The 20,266-nt window shown below is 35.0% G+C and overlaps 1 protein-coding gene across 16 annotated transcripts in view; it reads left to right on the top strand.

The window, feature by feature from the left end:
* CACNA2D1 (calcium voltage-gated channel auxiliary subunit alpha2delta 1) overlaps positions 1–20,266 on the top strand; it is a 527,964-nt gene that overhangs the window by 375,073 nt on the left and 132,625 nt on the right. For all 16 annotated transcript variants that reach the window (XM_086397179.1, XM_086397175.1, XM_086397178.1 and 13 more), the window contains exon 7: positions 7,288–7,419. In XM_086397179.1, coding sequence (XP_086253305.1) covers positions 7,288–7,419 — 132 coding nt within the window. The remainder of the gene's footprint in view (positions 1–7,287; positions 7,420–20,266) is intronic.

Here is a 20,266-nt window from a genome sequence, read left to right as displayed (position 1 = left end):
TTTTGGTAAATTACTCTTTCTAGATTTTATTTTTATCATCTAAAAAAGAGTGATATTTTTAGGTTGCTGCAAAAGTAATTGTGATTTTGCATTTTTGAATTTTTCCATTTGATATTGGAATACATTCTTATATAAATGTGATTGTTATACATCATTTTAATGTACATTTCTCACTGTATTTTTTTGCTAATGACTTAATACTTGCTGTTTATTTTATATTTATTTTATACATAGAAATGATATTCAACAAAAAGCAAATTTGAGCAGTTTTTTTATTTGAGTTCAAAATGGATTGTAAAGCAGCTCAGACAACTCACAACATCAACAAAACATTTGATCCAGGAACTGCTAATGAATGTACAGTGCAGTGATGGCTCTAGAAGCACATGAGAGCCTTGAATGTGAGGAGTATTGTGGCCAGCCATAGGAAGTCAACAGTGACCAATCGAGAGCAGTCATTGAAGCTGATCCTCTTAGAACTGCATGAGATTTGGCCAGGAACTCAATGTCGACCATTCTACAGTCGTTTGGCATATGAAGTAAATTGGAAAGGTGAAAAAGCTCAATAAATGGGTGCCTCATGAGCTGACTGAAAGTCAAAAGAATTGTCATTTTGAAATGTCCTCTTCTCTTATTCTGTGCAACAACAACAAACTATATCTTGCTCAGATTGTGACACATGATAAAAAGTGGGTTTTATAAGACAATCAGCAATGACCAGCTTAGTGGACTGCGATGAAGCTCCAAAGCACTTTCCAAAGCCAAACTTGCACCAAAAAAAAGGTCATGGTCACTGGTTGGTGGTCTATTCCTGGTCTGGTCCGCTACAGCTTTCTGAATCCTGGAGAAACCATTACATCTGACAAGTGTGCTCAGCAAATCGATGTGATGCACCAAAAACGGCAGCTCCTGCAGCTGGCATTGGCCAGCAGAAAGGGCCTAGTTCTTTTCCATGACAACACTTGACCACACATAGCTCAACCAGTTGCTTCAAAAGCTAAATGAATTGGCTACAAAGTTTTGCCACATCTGCCATATTCACCTGGCCTCTCACCAACTTATTCAAGCATCTCCAAAACTTTTTGCAGGGAGAATGCTTCCATAAACAGAAGGAGGCAGACAATACTTTCCAAGAGTTCATCAAATCCTAAAGCACACATTTTTGTGCTACAGGAAAAAACAAACTTGTTTTTTTGTTGACAAAAATGTGTTGATTGTTAACGGTTCCTATTTTGATTAATGAAGATATGTTTGAGTGTAGTTCAGTTAAGTTTAGTCACTCAGTTGTGTCCAACTCTTTGCGACTCCATGAACCGCACCACACCAGGCCTCCCTGTCCATCACCAACTTCCGGAGTACACCCAAACCCATGTCCATTGTGTCGGTGATGACATCCAACCATCTAATCCTCTGTCGTCCCCTTCTCCTCTAGCCATCAATCTTTCCCAGCAACAGGGTCTTTTCAGATGAGTCAGCTCTTCACATCAGGTGGCCAAAGTACTGGAATTTCAGCTTCAACATTAGTCCTTCCAATGAACACCCAGGACTGATCCTTTAGGATGGACTATTTGTATCTCCTTGCAGTCCAAGGGACTCTCAAGAGTCTTCTCCAACACCACAGCTCAAAAGCATCAATTCTTCTGTGCTCAGCTTTCTTTATAGTCCAACTCTCACATCCATACATGACCCCTGGAAAAACCATAGCCTTGACTAGACAGACAAAAGTTGACAAAGTAATGTCTCTGCTTTTTAATATGCTGTCTAGGTTGATCATAACTTTCCTTCCAAGGAGTGGGCTTCTTTTAATTTCATGGCTACAATCACCATCTGCAGTGATTTTGGAGCCCATAAAAACAAAATCAGCCACTGTTTCCCCATCTATTTGCCATGAAGTGATGGGATCAGATGCCATGATCTTAGTTTTCTGAATGTTGAGCTTTAAGCCAACTTTTTCAGTCTCCTCTTTGACTTTCATCAAGAGGCTCTTTAGTTCTTCTTCACTTTCTGCCATAAAGGTGGTGTCATCTGCATATCTGAGGTTATTGATATTTCTCTCGTCAATCTTGATTCCAGCTTGTGCTTCCTCCAGCCCAGCGTTTCTCATGATGTACTCTGCATATAAGTTAAATAAGCAGGGTGACAATATACAGCCTTGACATACTCCTTTTCTTACTTGGAACAGTCTATTGTTCCATGTCCATTTCTAACTGTTGCTTCCTGACCTGCATATAGTTTTCTCAAGAGGCAGGTCAGGTGGTCTGGTATTCCCATCTCTTGAAGAATGTTCCACAATTTATTGTGGAAATAGATGTTTTTCTGGAACTCTCTTGCTTTTTCCATGATCCAGCGGATGTTGGCAATTTGATCTCTGATTTCTCTGCCTTTTCTAAACCAGCTTGGACATCTGGAAGTTCACAGTTTACGTATTGCTGAAGCCTGCCTGGGTTGGAGAATTTTAAGCATCACTTTACTAGTGTGTGAGATGAGTGCAATTGTGCAGTGGTTTGAGCATTCTTTGTCATTGCCTTTCTTTGGGATTGGAATGAAAACTGACCTTTTCCAGTCCCGTGGCCACTGCTGAGTTTTCCAGAAGCCTAGTTATAATGATTTAAAATTCATGGTCTGAAACCACAATTGCTTTTGTACCAACCTAATAGTGTCTTGTTTCAAGTGTCATTTTTAGTAAAATGTGATAGTGGATAGAAAATAGTTAACTTATCTGCTGCTCTTAATACAATATACTGACTGTTACTATCAGTGGAAATAGTTTAAATAATACATGCTAATTTTATCTTAGTGCAAGTCTATGATAATGGTATGATTAAATGGCAATAGTATAGTCAACATTTTGGACAGTTCCCTTTTTTAAATTATTTAATTGTATCATATTTAGTGTTGTTAAAAAAATTGTTACTATCCACTCCCTTATATAACTTGAAGATTTACAAGTCTTAGGAAAGACCTGCCAAGGTATTTTATGTTTTATAAAGTATATTTGTGGTGCATATTTATCAAAGTTATTTTATATTTTCAGTAAATCATAAAAATTGTTTTTCTTTTTTTTCTAGCATATTTTTGCTTCATTTCAAAGCTATAGTTGATATTATAAATAATCTTAAGGTTTTTCAAATAGTTATATAGTGCCTTCAACACACGGTGAGGCCCAGAACCCTGAATAAGTCAACAAAATAAATTCAGACTTAAGTGGGAGCAGTAGTGGAATACTTCTTGGCTGAAGTTCGAAGGAGAAAATTGGATTCTGAACTTGTTAACGATTCTACATTCATGTCATAAACAAGATACAGCTATGTCACATATTTTAGAAGAATTAGCAGCAAATGAAAGGTCCTTTTTTATGCTGTTACAAATTAGATTTTTCTTTCTTCCCTTGAGAAGCCAAACTGAACAAAAGAATCCTCTACAAGAGAGAATTGCTGAACACCAAGGCCATGTTTTTGAAAACTAAATATAAGAAGAATAGAAAGAAACACATGCTTGGCTTTCTGAATCGATTAGCAGTAAAATCCTTTTATACCATTCAGATTAGGGGCCCCAAAGTCAAGGTTTGCTTTCCCAGCATTCATTGCTTTTAATCAACTTAGCCTTGAATATCTATGAAAGATTTGTTTTCACAAACTCTAATTTTCAAACAAAGATTAAAATCTTAATTTCTTAAAAGTTGACAGAAAAGCAGTACTCATGTTACTCCTAGAAGTCATAAGACAGTTAGCTAAGTTCATTAGAAATGGCAGCAGGTTCAAGGCTAGATCACAATTGGCCGGTATGTCTTACACAGTGAAAAATACATAAGCCACTCATGTACTTCTATGTACACCCATGTACTCCATTCGAGCAAGAAATTAGAAATTTGAATGTGTGAATATAAAACGTTACTACTACTTTAGGAGGCAGATAAGAAAGGTGTGGGTGCATATAGAATACACTATATTAAATAAGGCCATATATATCCAGTATATAATTGAGAAAATAAAATACAATATGATTTTAAAGACTGACAAATGATTTATGGAAAACCAATCAGAACTATTCCCTATGTTCTTGAGTATATCTGTCTTAATAGACAGCTAAGTTTTATTGGTGGACAAGAAGTATTTCAAGGCCTTTTAGAAAGATCATTTATTCTGGAGTTATTACATAAAATACAGTTGAGCTACTAGTTTATATCAATATTTATGCAAGTAAAGAAAATTCCTTGTGTCTTGGTTTCTTGCTCAGGATATTTATATAAAGATAATGCTTTACAGAAAAAATAATTACATTTGAAAAGTTTCAGCATTGCCAGTGTTCTGCATTAGTTTTATTATGCCATCATTTGCAAATGACCCAGTTACTTCAGTATTGTTTTTCCTTAGTTTTGCTGATAATATAGAATTGCGGAAATGTTGGGCACTTTAGTAATCTCTGGATTAAGTATTTAGTTTTTACAAGGTTAAGAAGGTAAAAATCTACTTCTTATAGAATGCCAAAGTAATATATGTTTATTGTGTTATTTGCTCAGTTTTGTTCAACTCTCTCTGACCCCATGGACTGTAGCCAGCCAGGCTCCTCTGTCCATTGGATTTCCCAGGCAAGAATACTGGAGTGGGTTGACATTTCCTTCTACCCAAGATGGATATAAAAGAGGATTCATACTTATTTGTTTGCTTATATATTTTACGTATCTCCTTTTACATTTTTAACTGGATTCCAGTATAATTTGAGAAAAAATATTTCCTACTGCAGCAATTTATTTTTGTATTTTAAGGAATTTGAACAGTATAATTAAAAGAATGATTCTTGGTCTAAAATTCTCTGACTCAGGACTGAATATCTGTAGTCTCCCCATAGTATAAATTCTTTCAAATAGAATTGCTGGATTAATGACTGCATTTTGATAGATAGCTTTTGCCGAACTCTCCTCTGCACTAATTTTGTACTCCCATGGCAGATCCTTTTAATTTTTTTCTTGTGATAGACATTCAAATAAAAATTGTGGCCACAAGAATAATGATTGCACTCAAGTCTTTATAAATACACAACAACAAATGCAGCTCTCTTGTTACAAGAGAGCTCATTAAGTTTTATAAACTTTGCTTATTTATTAAGTGCACAATGCCATTTCTTTCATTCTGAGTAAATAACTTCAGGTGTCTATTCTGCAAAAGCTTTATGTACTTTTCTCATTTGCATATGAACAGCTTTTGTGGAAATCATTTTGCAGTGTCTTATCTGAAAAAGAATTTTCAAACGTATAATCTACTATTTTAAAACAGATCACCATCATGATAACATTTCAAAGTTTGACTTTTTCCCCCAATACATAAAAGTATAATTCTTTATCAGTGTATCAGAGCCTAATACTTAGTAGTTGTTAGATAATAAAACTGAGTAGGACTCTGAACACAAAGAAAAATTCATTAAAAATAATTAGATCTCAGTTGTTGCCTAATGTGAATTAAAGAACCAAGGAAACTGAAGAGACAGACTTCATTAATCCCCAATCTATTCTAAGTATCTGGAATATAAATAAACATGATTATTTTGTTGAGTAAAATATAACTGTATAATTCATGAATGTTTAAAAAAAAAGAGGATGTCCCTCTTTTTCTCTGCTATTTTGTGTAGTACCATAAATATTCATAGATAGTGAGTATCAGTTTAGGTTATCTATGTGAATATAAATTTTCATATAACTGGTCACTCAGTGTTCATTGGATCATGCTTTTGAATTTGAATTCACTAGTATCTCAGATGTGCTATGGATCTGACCCAACTCATGAATATTTACACACACAACTGATCTTTCTGAAGATAATCACATCCATAAAGATGGGAAACTCATTAGTTTCCAATAATGAGAAATGCATTAGGATGCTGGTCCCAGAACAATTTGCAGTATGCTTGTTTTCATTTTTTGGGTGAGTGATAAAACCTTAAAATACAAATACATATGCTGTATGTCTTTCTTGAAAGAAGCTCTTTGTTCTTTTATCTTCAAAACATCTTGCATATGTTTTAACCATGATTGTATTTGTTTCTTTTACTTACTGTGGTCACAGAAATGAATGGAAAAAAGTTAAGCAGTAATTCTACTCATTATCCCAAGCTAATGTCCATTATTTAGGCTTGGACATATATTCTCAAAGGCAAGATTTCCCAATCTGCTAATCTGCTGGGGGCATGGTACATATTTTACATATATTAAGACCCTCCAAGAAAGATGAGATTATCTCATATGTCATCTTTTTTGTGTAAAGGGAAAATAATATTCTAAGCTGATTAAACTTTTATCATGTTAGACATAGGATGCTATGATCATGGAGAGCCATAATTAACATTTATTAGCCACAATTAACATTAATTATATTTAGCCCATATTATAGCCTACATTATAATTGTTCCTCTTTCATTATAATGACTGGCATATGTTTGTGATACCTATGCAGGATCAGTTAGTCAGTATAAGTAGGTGTCAAAATCAATGACCTGTCCCTTGTTAGCACCACACTCTAATTGTTAGTTGAACTAACCAGAAAAAAGAAAATTATTGTTCATAAAGCTAGTAATAAGATATCAGCTACATCTACTTCTATTATTGATGTTGTCAAGCCTCTGAATGAGTTTTTCTTTATCAACATGTATGCATTTTTGTTGTTACAGAAATATAGTTAATAAGCTATTCTCAATGACAGACATCTATTTTTTTTTTAACTCAAGTAACAGATCAAACCATGTTAGTATATCACAGAGAATCATCAATAGTTGAGGAAAGTAGTCATCAAACTGTGTCCTAAGGTGCCCTGTAGGTTTCTTTAGAACTGCCTCAATTGGAGAAATGCTTCCCACCACCTCTCAGCCAGCAGAGCTTGACTATTGCCTGTTTTAAATTTTGTGTATCACCGTGGTTCTCAGCAGAAAGTAATTTTGCTCCCCAGGGCTTATGTGATGATATCTAAAAACAGTTTTGCATATCACAACTGGGAACATGGTACTGACATCTAGGGTGTAGAGGCCAGAGATGCTTGTAAACATCTACAAAGCACAAAACAACCCCCACTACAAAAAAGTCACCCAGCCCCTAAATGTCAGTAGGGCCACCATCATATAAACATTTGTTTGAAGAAATTATTCCATGTCTAAACTTTCTGATTACCACCAGATCAGAGTGCTTTTATAGATAAAGCAATAAAATATATATAACATTACTGTGCACATATATGAAAACAGGCTCAGTTACTAATTACAAATTTGAATTGACTGATTTTTCCATTCTTTCACTTTTGGTAGCAACAATTGTATTAAACGAACTCAACTGGACAAGTGCCTTAGATGAAGTTTTCAAGAAAAATCGAGAAGAAGATCCTTCATTATTGTGGCAGGTGTTTGGCAGTGCCACAGGCCTGGCCCGATATTATCCAGGTAAGTACTTAGTGGTTCAATAGGTATCAAGTAAAACTGTAAATACTAGACTTAGTTTTTCTTGACAACACTCTGTTACCTTCTCCTATTTGGTAAAAGATGGTTATCACATGGCTTTTGTAAGAAAAGTCACTTCTCCTTACATGGCTCTTTAACTACCTAAATCACTTTAAGTCAAAACACCTAAGAAGTAGCTGGAACCATTGTCATGTGAAATCAGGCTGGGCTGCCGTTGAGACTGTAAGCAGGTATCTGTGGACCTGGAACAGGAGGTTGTCATGAATCCTAAAACAGTTCTAAGAATCCAACTGCATAACATGGACCACGTTGTGAATCACGTTAGAGACCTGAATAGAAATTTTAGAAACTAATTGAAAGATCTCTTTCCAGATTTTAAGTCTGTGTGTTTATATGAAAGGCATTGATGCTTTTCTTTAATCAGTGAATGTGGATTTGTTAAAATGAGAAGAGGAATATATTTTACAAATTAACACGAATAAATCCTTGTGTAATGTCCTTTATTCTTATATAAAAGTTTAAGAGGAAATAAATTTATAATGAAAATGAAAGATTAATCACTAGTACATACTGAGAATCTATTGAAAAGACTTTAAGTGAAATGTCTGTTGGTATTTTTAACTTTTCCACCTTTCCAAGCAAGCTGACAAACACAAATGCATTTTCTTTCTCAAAGTGTGACTGAGTTACGGGATACATACTAGGTCATTAGGCTTTAAAAAGCACAGTATATATGAGAGTTTATTTAGACTTGCATTTTTTTAACATTTAACATTAGAGTTGTTAACAATAAAAAGTCACAACAGTGAAAAGGGGGTGAAATAGAAATTAGATAATGTATGTCTTTGTGAATAAAGTATGTGGGCATCATCAAACTAAATAGCTCTAAAATTAGGTAAAGATATATAACTTCTTGCAATTAGTGCCAGATAGTAAGATCATTGACAATGACTTTTTGCAGAAATCCAGTGGGCTAGGAAAGGCGTACTGGTATTTCATTGTTGAAAAAGATTCATGCACCACCAAAATGTAAACATTAATATCAGATGTTGGGGAGATATCACATAGCTCGTTATAATAGATGAATTTTCTCCTTGGAAATGCTGTTCAGTATAATACAAAACTTCTCCTAAAATACTGTTACATTACTAGTATGTTCAATATCATATATCAGGAATTTGAAAACTTTCATATGTAATATAAAGAAAAAGGTATTTATTGCTCATGTACATAGTAAACCCAATATAATAAACCTTAATATTATGGCAGGTCTTATCAAAGTACATTTATAATTATAATTAGTATGCAATAACACTAATACATAAATATAATTATTTATATTTATCAGTAACTTACAGCATTATGTAGCTTTAAAATGTATTAACTCAATACAAAATTCCATTTATGAGCAGCTGAGGATAGGAGGAAAAAGATAAGTAAGAGAAAATATGATAACATTGAGAAACCTAGAGCCCAGAACTACAGGGAAGTTGATAATGCTGCAAAAGAAAGAACACACATTATTATAAGAGAGAAATAGGAAGGAGAATGGAAGGAAAGATTGTATAAGAAAGGGAGAGAGAACATTGGTGTCAAGAGGTAGGAGGAAAGATAGATCCTATTATGTATGTTTTTCCAAGATGAGTCTTTTTACAAGTAGTTAACTTTACAGCATACTAATAAATCACCAATAAATTTTCTTTTAAATGCTAATTGAGGGATTATGGCTTTAATTTTTTTTTTTAATCCTAATCATATACTTCCTAACATGTTGACATTTGTCCACTTTTACCTTGGAAAAACTCCATAAAGATTTAGTTTAGTTGAATCCAAATGGTCCTCCCAGAATGTTAGTTGAGGAAGCAACCCTGGGCTTTCCTATAACTCCGTGTTTTTTAAGATTTGACTCAACAAATCATCTCAGAGTCTCATAATGGCTCTCTTGATTGCTATGGAATACACTCAATGAAATTTCATTGAGTCTATTTAGTGAGTATGTTGCTGAGGTGCTCTTTTATTAAAAAAAAATTTTGACATATGAAAAGCTGTACATAGTTAACATATGTAACTGGATGAATTTGGAGATAAGTATACATTGGTGATACCATCACCACAATCAGTGTCATCAACCTATTTATCATCTGGAAAAGTTTCCTCCTACTCTCTTATTTATTAGTATATTTTGTGTTATAGAAACACTTAATATAAGATCTAGCCTGTATGGACGGAGGAATCAGCAGCCAAGATGACTATTCTCTTGTTCTCTGTCCATATCCACTCATCTAGTCCCTGCTTCAGCTACAATCTGTTCACCTGACTGACCTTCACTCTTAATAACAGGTAGAACCTAATTAATAAATTCCTACATACTTGCTCCCAGCCCCAGCTTGTGATTATTCTAAGCTTTATATCAGCTTTATATACCTGATAGCTTATCAAAGAGCAGTAAGGGGCATGCTCTCTGCTGCCTTCACTGGTAACCTATGAGCTAAGCTGAGATCAGTGTCAATTCTCCCTATAACTGGCAACTTCCTCTCCTTCCTTCCCTCATTCCCTCCCCACTCTCCACTTCCAGCTAAGAGTGGGCTATATTTCTGCCCACCAGCAGCCACACATGGTAGAGTATTGCTTCAGGACCTTGCTTCAGACCCATAAGATCCCCCAGTCTTTTAAACCTTTGATGTCTCTGTCACTATCTCCAGGCTCTTTAGCCTTAAAGCTGCAGGCCTGTGGAACACAGCCCAATATACCCTCTTAGCAAAATTTTAAGTGTTCTATGCTGTATTGTTATCTTCTGGTTCTGTGCTAAACAGAAGATCTCTAGGGCTTACTGGTTTTGTATAACTGAAACTTTGTACTCTTTAACTGATATTTCCCCACTTCGTACTTTCCCCCGGCAACCACCATTCTACTTTCCTTCTATAAGTTTGATTATTTTAGATTCCTCGTGTAAGTGATATCATATTGTCAGGGGCGAGTGTAGTTTCCTCGGTTCTGTCTCACTGCAGCAAAAATTTGAAATGACGGACCCAGTGTTACCTCTCTGTCACAGCTCAGTTTTATTTGGCAAGCAAAGGAAAATACATCCCCGAGGCATGAGGGTGGTTGACCCAAAAGAAGAGAGGGCTCAATCTTGGCTCCTCTTGTTATATGGTTTTCTCCTGCCCGTGAGCCCGCCCTATGTAAATTGGGCTAGCCAGGCTGTTTGTTCCACCTGAGGTTCTCAGTCTGGTCCTGGGGTTTTCTTTTGTTCCATTTTTGCAGGCTTTTCCTTTCTTTTTCTTTTTCTTTTAGCCACCACCATTTTGGACTCCTTTTTCTATTCTAACTACCTAACCATATAGTACTTGTCCTTCTGTGCCTGCTTATTTTGTTTAGTGTAATATCCCTCAAGTTCATTGATATTGTCACGAATGGCATGATTTTTGTCTTTTTTAAGGCTAAGTGAGTTGATCTTCATGATAATAATGTTCTAATAGAATCAAATGTCTTTAGCAAAGACACTAAGACATTATTATAATCTAAAAGTGGACCTCTATATTTCTGTGTATGCTAAGGCATGCTTTCAACACATTTTACATGTCTTGCAGGTTTAAAGAGTTTTTAAAATAAAGGATTTTAAAAAATTTTGCAGTAAGCCATACTTTCCTCTCTGATTTTAGTCTTTCCATTTTGATACTGAACAAAATAATGTGAAACAGCTCATCCCTGATTACTATCTGTTAAAATGAAGGTCAAAATAGCCTTTAATTATTGTTAATTATCTTGTGAGTTGAAATAGAATAGATATTACCTAACTGGATTTTACATGGTAAGATTTGGACCTCAGGCTAGGATCTCCCTACTAACTGTGAGAAACTAGATGGGTCTTCTAAATTTTCTGAGCCTTACTCATCAAATCTAAAAATAGATATGGGCACTAATGTTTCAATTTTAGAGTTCCCTGATGGCCTAATGGTTAGGACACTGAGCCACTGGATAGCCCAGGTTTGATCCCTGGTTGGGAAACTGAAATCTTGGGGCTTTCCAGGTGGCTCTGTGGTAAAGAACCCTCCTTCTTTGAAGGCAGGGGTTGAACACAGGTTCAATCCCTGGGTTGGGGAGATCCCCTGGAGAAGGAAATGGCAACCCACTCCAGTAATTTTGCTTGGGAAATCCCATGGATAGAGGAACCTGGTGGGCTACAGCTCATGGGGTCATGAAAGTCAGACATGAATTGGTGACTAAAGAATAACAACAATAACAACAAATGTTTCAATTTATCCCCTGAGAGTTGTGATCGATGAGACAATATAATGAAAAGTACTTGCAGTTACTCCACATGGTGGAGTTGGTCAGGAGATGTAGGTTTTAACCTATGACCTTAGTTAAGTCACTTCTCAAGAATGCCCAGTTAAATTTCAGTTTCAGATAACAAAGGACTTTTCAGTGTAAGTATATGATGTTTGAGAAATATTTACTCTTAAAAAGTATTTAGTATTTACTCTAAAAAATATTTTTTAATTAAAATTGATATTTAATTGGATGTCCTTAATTTTCTTTTCCTAAATTTATTAATCCTATCTCTCCGGCACTGAGTTTATGAGAAAATATGAGAAATAAACTTTCCTATTACCTCATGGCATTGTGAGGATCCAAGAATCTATTTCATGTATTAATATAAATGCAGAATTTGTGTTTTTTCTTCTTTTTTTAATTCTACAAGCTACCTTTAAAGCCTTTTTGCCATATTATTGTAAATGAGTTTGTAGAAACTAGAGTCCTCTAACTCACAATATAGGGTCTAAAATAAAGTGTATTCTTGTGAAATATTAAGATGCTGCTTAAAGCAGAGCTAATAGTATGAGTGGGTTAACCAGGTATATAACCTGATAGCCAGTGTTTAAGTCTCACTGCCATATCTTGATATCATGGTACCCTTGGGGAAATATTCAGACTTGAACTGTTAAACAAAAAGGATAAAGTAGAATTAAGAGAAGAAAAAAATTAAGTGCTTCTTATTTGCTAAGACATTTAGGAAAAAGCCAGTGATGATTAGCCACTCTGCTGATTTCCATTTTTCAGGTTATTTAAACTGCATGGAGGCACTACACGAGGGCTCCAGAGCTGACATAATATAAGGGCACCTCTGTAGAGCCAATTCTGGATAGCAGTTTGATATGACTGGGAATGGATTTGACCTCTCACATCTGTCCTTAGATTGAATATCAGTAATTTGTCTGTTTTCTAATTTTGGTTGATATGTATGGAAATACGGTATAAAAATGGTTGTTGTATGTCTTTTTCTTCTTTTTTCTCCTTTTCGCCTTCTTTTCCTCTTCCTTCTCCACCTTTCCTTTTTCTCCTCTCTCCTCTCCAACTTAGCAGATAGTTAGGCTGTGTGATAATAGAAGGAGGATCATTGTATTGAGAGGAGTTCTTGATTTCATATTAAAACTTTCATGGCTAAGTCATATCTCTGAACCTGTTTCTTAACCAGTAGCTTGGGAAGATTGAAGAAGGTGATTTCCAAGGCAGGCACTACCTTTATTTACTTATGCATTTAGACCTCATTTGCTACACCACAGTCCTTGTTTTGTAGGGTAAACAAGAGGTACTTGCCCTAGTCATACAGCATGTCATGGCAGAGTTGAAGCTGGAACCCATATCTGATGACATCTTGTTGACTATGTGCTGACTGGACAATCAGTTTAATTTATGAGTGCTTTCTCAATTCCTGGGTTTGAAAGATCCCCTGGAGAAGGGAAGGACTACCACTCCAATATTATGGCCTGAAGAATTCCATGGTCTATAGTCCATGGGGTTGCAAAGAAGCAGACATGACTTAGCGACTTTCACTTCACTTCCTTTAGAAGCCCTTAATTGATTTATATAAATTAACCTGACTGTTATTAAAACTCCTCTCAAGAGCTATCAACTGTTTGAATTTTTATGCATCATAAAAACTATAGGTATACACAACACATTTCATCCATTAGTGTCTTTTGAAATTGTACCAATTACTGCAATAATTAGGACTGTAATTAGGAGTTACTGGCTTGTCAGAATGCCAATATAGACAGCACTTATTCTTTTTAGGTAATTAGTTGCACTTATAAAGAAAGGAAAAAACTTAAATCTCAAACTTCATGTTACATTTTTGATTAATCATTTAATTAAATGTCTTATTGAACATTTGTTCTTTCTTCATCCTCTTTCATTTATTTGTTTCAAAAACACGGGTTTACAAAACAGGAACCTAGTATATGTTGAATTGTATTAAATATTCCTTATGGAGACACTTCCTTGTTCTTGGATCTGCTAGGATTTTGCTAAAATACAATGTAAAGGAACCCGTGTGCATAGTATATAGAGGGACATATTTTTGCCATGTGTATAGCCAGTTATTCTTAAGCTGCTTGACTCTTTTTGAAAAATACCTTTAAAATGTTTTAAACAGCAAATAACAGATGACAACAGAGCAGTCCAAAGAATACTTTTTTAGTTATTTATAAAGGGAGCATTTGCTAGATTTCTGGTTAATTTGAAGAAAACATGATAGCAATGGAGCCTCAGCATTTTGAGGTATTTATAAAAGAATAACTGCTTTCAGTGATCAGTTTTCTTCAAAAAAAAAAAAAGCCTGATTTTTTTTTTACTTTGATATTTGTGAATGGATATGAAATTTAACTGTAAATATGTTTAATTATATTTGTTGAATGCTGTATGAATACACTTTAAGTTGAAATGATTACCTTATTGCTTTTTTATAATAATAATGATTAGAGTCCAAGCATCAGTTAGGAATAAAACTAGCTACCAGTTACAGGAAATCCAAAACAATGGTGATTTCAACACTATAGAGGTTTATTTCTTACTCAGTCAAAGAATATCAGTTACAGAGACCAGGGCTGCTAAGGAAGCCTCACATACAAGGGTTTACACTCCTGTCTATTTCTCTGACATTCTCTGAGTATATATTCTGCAGTGTCCACCATTGTTAACTTGTGTTTTTTTCTTAAGGAACAAAGAATAGTATTCCCTTTTTAAGGCACTTTCTGGAAATCACACAAAACCTTTCCTCTTAAGCAACATTGGCCAGAGTTTAGTGGTCTCATGGTCATAGTTTACCTTCAGTTTATATTGTTAATTTTACAATTTGCTTTTCTGTATACCATTGATCAGTTGTATTACTTGCACAATCATCATATATATATATATATATATATAAATGCACACACATATACAGAAAATAATATATTTTTAAATTCTCACATGATCCCAACTTATAGAGGTAATTCTGTAACCTTATTTTTGTTTCCTTTGATATGACCCCATCTCTTACCTGAATCTGTCTTATTTTTCACGTATAAGGGTGGAAGAGTCGTTAACTTTACAGTCAACTGTGGGTCCAGTCATTTCACAAATGAGAGCAGTTAAGTAAGATCCTGATATGAAAATGGGATGTGCTCATAATTTGATGGAGGATAAAATTGTATGTAAAATGTCTGCATCTGTCTGTGTCTGTGCTAAGTCGCTTTAGTCGTGTCCGGCTCTTTGCGACCCCATGGACTGTAGCCCACCAGGCTCCTCAGTCCAGGGGATTCTCCAGGCAAGAATACTGGAGTGGGTTGACATTTCCTCCTCCAGGGGATCTTCCAGACCCAGGAAAAATTAAACTTCCTCTCTGAGGTCTCCTGCATGGGCAGGCAGGTTCTTTACCACTATTACCAGCTGGAAGCCCTAAATATGTGCATGCTGCTGCGGCTGCTAAGTCGCTTCAGTCGTGTCCGACTCTGTGCGACTCTATAGATGGCAGCCCACCAGGCTCCCCCGTCCGTGGGATTCTCCAGGCAAGAACACTGGAGTGGCTTGCCATTTCCTTCTCCAATGCATGAAAGTGAAAGTAAAGTCGCTCAGTTGTGCCCGACTCTTCGCGACCCCATGGACTGTAGCCCACCAGGCTCCTTCATCCATGGGATTTTCTAGGCAAGAGTACTGGAGTGGGGTGCCATCACCTTCTCCAAAATATGTGCATAAGTATTGTTAAAAATCTTTAGCTCTTTTTAAGTTCTAAAGTAGCTCATTTTATTCCTTTTTCTTTGATACATTGCTAAATTTGCTATCCATTTTTAGATACATAGAACCATCTTTGATGTGCAGCTCTTGTTGTGTTCAGTATATTTATTAAGAAAAATTTAAAACTCTTTTGTCAAAATTTAGACAACTTTTTAAGCACTTCTCTCAGATACACCGAATATAAAATTTGTAAGAAATACATCCTTTAGCCCCATTTTCTAAAAAGATTATTGAGTTATAAAAATGATAATCTTGTCCCTATAGAATCACAATTTACTTTTGTATCACTATTATCACCTAACTGGATTTATTTGCTTACAAAAGTAGAAACTTTTTTCTCTGTCAGAGTTCAGTTTTTCTCTGTCTAGCGTACATGTGAAATTATTTTCCAGTAAAATTCTCTTCATGTTTTACTTAATAGAACTTGTTGTGTGCAAGTTTATTTTTGCACTAGAGCTAATAATAACATATGGACCATCTAAATGATTAAGTCTTTGTGTACCATTTACTTTATTGAATATTTCATTTAATCTCACAACTTGTCCTTGTTATCTGCTACTTCTGCTGACAAATAATCCTTGTTAAATGGAAATGTTTTACATGGGCTGTCTGATATATGCAGAATTACCAGCAATTTGCTTTGTAACATGTGCTTTAATTTTTAAAACTTATGATTTATCCTTGGCTGTAATACCTTATAGCTGTATGAATTTCCAATGTTTATTTACCTAAATTAGAGAAGTGTTCTGGACATATGACCATACAGACGTCAAAGGCACTCTCAGACCAATACAATACTATCATTGAACATCAAGTCTAATTTCTTAGAAACAATATTAAAATCTAAAAAGAATTTGATTAAATATGTCAATATACTCAAGTGTAAGTTGGAAGGAGGAAAACATAAACTAGCAAAACTGCTGTTTCTGAAGGAACTGAGGTTCCTAAGGATTCAGGTACCAATAGGAGAGAATTTTGCTCTGAAGAAGCTCATAGGTAGATGAGACAGGAAATGTCTTAAACACATTAACATGCAATGCAAAGAGACATCTAGTACATTTATTAAAAAGTTATCTGGAGTTAACTTAGATTATTACTTCTCTAGTAAAATGCAGCTGTCTGGGATTGTTTACTTAATGACATCTGGCTCACCTAATGTGGCTTCAGGCCATCCCAAGAATCTAACCTAATCTACATTTTGAGTTTTACAGTGGCACCCCACTCCAGTACTCTTGCCTGGAAAATCCCATGGACAGAGGAGCCTGGTAGGCTGCAGTCCATGGGGTCGCTAAGAGTTGGACACGACTGAGCGACTTCACTTTCACTTTTCACTCTCATGCATTGGAGAAGGAAATGGCAACCCACTCCAGTGTTCTTGCCTGGAGAATCCCAGGGATGGGGGAGCCTGGTGGGCTGCCATTTATGGGATCGCACAGTCAGACACGACTGAAGCGACTTAGCAGTAGCAGCAGCGGTACAGTTAAACCTCCATGTACTCCAAATTGTTTTCCCCCCCTTTAGTATTTATTTGGTTTTATTTTCTCCAACCTGCCCCATTGTTCATATCCCTATATGCTTTGATCCCAGAACCCCATTTCTAGTCATATACAACTTATCCATAATTCCAAATAGAATACATTTGGCTTTCCCCAGAGCAGTCTGTCTTTGTTTTGCTCTCTCAGAGAACTTGTTTTTTTAATCTAGATTACAACAGCTATCAAATTTTATCCTTCTTCAGAATTTATTTGCATATGCCCTTTAAAAAAAAAGCATGGCGATGTAAGTAATTGCAGGTAAACTCTGTGTGTATGTGTGACAGAGAGAAAGAGAAAGAGATCCAAGCAATAGAATGACAGTTGGCTTTTACAGGCATTTTTTAGTATGAGAAAACTTACTTTTTTTCTCTTTCCATGAGACTAAAAATATGAAGTCTTTTTGAATTTTAAAAATGCATTTTAACTTGTTAATTGAACATGCAATTAAATGTCATTCAAAACGGTGTTTTTACCAGAGAATCAGCCCTCAGTTCATCATTTTGTACTTTATTACTTCCTAGCAGAAATGAAAAACTCATACTCTTATTTTTAAGCATATTTACTAGAAAATGGCTCAACAGTGTGCATACTTTCTCAAGAATATTTCAGTATTCTGAGTTAACATATAGGTAAACACTTCAAATCAATGGTTTGATCACTGACATAGCACACCCCAAATGTCTTGTAAAGCAGAAATGCCAAAAAAAAAAAAAAAAGGCAGAAATGCCATCAGGTAGATTTAGTCAAAGATACACCCACAGTTCATTTCTTATCAGGATAAAAAAACAAGTGATCATTATCACCATTAATGATGGCCTTCAGAAATGAGATGCCCACATTGTAGGCTTTCATTTCTACTTCTTTCTCCTGCCATTCCAAAATCTTATTGGAAAGCAGAAAGGACTTTTAAAATGAGCAACATTTCACTTTTTGCAAGGTTTGTAGAAACTCTGATTTTCTTTTACGCAGCGTTCATTGAACCTCATTATGAAACTGATTATTCTAGGGAATTGCAATGTATGGTTATTATCTTTTTTTTTTTTACTATTTGACCTTCCTTCTTTCTGAGTCTATATAAATAATGTACCATATAAGTACCACAATGGGATTTTACAATCAACTAATTAGTATCACAGAAGAAAGTACATTATTTAATTTTAATATAATGTAAACATCTTAAAATAACTAATGGTTATTTCCCTCTGGTAAATATCTCTGCAGACTTCTATGGGAACAATATTAATACTTTTAAATAGAAGCCATCTAAAGTTATAAAACATGTTACAATTTAATGTCTGACTCCTATTGTAAATTATGACCCTTTTTTCTGTCTTTAAAGAAATAATTTTATGAAACATATTAATAAATGTCACAGTTCATTTCAATTAGCAGTTATACCAAAACCAGAAATCCTAGGTGAATTTACTCTGTAAAGAGTTCAGAAATTTAATTTTTTAAATTAATTTAGTTTATAATTTAAGGATAATTGCTTTACAGAATTTTGTTGTTTTCTGTTAAACATCAACATGAATCAGCCATAGGGGACATATGTACACCTATGGCAGAAATCTAATTTAAATGTGACTTTCAAATTCCTGTTTTTTTAACCGTTTTCAAATACACTGGTTGATCACTTTCAACTCATGGTGATCACTTTTATTGTCAGTGGTAACCAATCCCAGTTCTCCTCTCACGAAAATATTTGTATCAGTCTGAATCAGAAAAGAGATAATACAACATTTTAAACAGGGCTAGTTAATTTTTTAATAAAGAATTATTAACTTTGGCAGGGATTAAAGAGGAATTAGCTAGAAGTAGGGATAAGTCTAAATAATACAGGAATTCCAGATACAATATTGTGTAACTACCACCCGTAGAGCAGAAATAGGTAACCAAAGGAAGAGACTTTGGTCCCCAAGTGCCCCTGGATTGAGATGCAGATCCTTTTACAGAGAACATGGTTCTGGCCCACCAAATGGCAGAGAAGGTACTGCAGTGTCACAGAGTTTGCTGGAATTTCACCCTCGGAGTTGCAGGTGTCTCATCAGAGGCGCTCCACAAAAAATACCTGAGGGTACTGCTGGAGAGCCAGACAGCAATCCATAAGCCTTGTTCTAGAGAAGCTGTGCATGAGCTCTGGAGGATATGTACTGCCAGAGCCACACCAGGAAAGCTGCACTTACTGCCAGAGCCTTGGAGCAAACAAACCAGACCAGGATGTAGAAACCCTTTCTCACAATGTCTGTTTTCATCATCTGCTGAGAAAGCTTAAATTGTCCTTGTTAGGTAAAAGAAAAATATTTAAGGGACCAGGAGACATTTTCATAATACAAGATAAAAGAGTGAATTTGGAGTTAAGAGGGAATAAATGTACAACCAGCCCAGGATTTTACTGAAAGAAGAATGAGATAAATTTGAAGTTATTACAAAGACCCAGACTTGAGGAATTATGTAATAGTTGAATGTGAACTGAAATGTCTGCCTGTGTGCTTGTTGCTGAATTAATTCTAGCACTACCACAAACAGAAAAAAAGTCATAATTTATCTCACTAACTCTAAGTTTCTGCAGATGTTAATGGGAATAATTAAACTTGCCATTTCAGTTGCATACTATATCAGTACATATTGTTGGGGCAGTGCTATATTTAAACTTAGCTGTTTCTTATAAATGCGATTAGTTATTTTAAATGAATAAATCATTTTCTGATATAGGTGCTAATAAGAAAGCCATTTCACAGTCAAGGAGAGGCTCAGTAATATATATTTTTGACAAATCCTAATTGGCCAAATTATCTTAGTCAGCTAATAAACATGATTCTCAGAAAAGTTCTACATAATTTTCATCATTTCTCAATAAAGGGCAAAATACATTGAGAGACGTACATCATATGAAGTATTATTGGGAATTTTCCCAAGTGTGTTCAAGGAGAAGAGGATTTCAACATAAAATTATCATCCAATTCATAAGCACTTATTGTTCTCCATTGGGTCAAAGGGGTGTGTGTGTATGTGTAAAGCTTTGTAAAGTATTTTAATTAAAGTAAGTTTAGAGTTAATTGGAATAGTATAAAATAATTACATTTTAAAAACAGTTAAACATACTTTTTTCAATTTACTGCAAAATGATAAAGACTCTGAAACATCTTCTGTTAGTTAATAGAAGATTCTTGAATCTGTACTTGAATTATTTCACATCATTCAAATAAATATCAGGAAAAGTTTTTTTTGGTGCAGTT

The sequence above is a fragment of the Bos grunniens genome, chromosome 4, assembly GCF_055505025.1.
Source record: "Bos grunniens cultivar Pamir isolate PY7600 chromosome 4, Bosgru_T2T1.0, whole genome shotgun sequence".
NCBI classification, from domain to species: Eukaryota; Metazoa; Chordata; class Mammalia; order Artiodactyla; family Bovidae; genus Bos; species Bos grunniens.
Note: the sequence above shows the minus strand (reverse complement) of the source record. Positions and strands in the feature narration are given on the sequence as shown.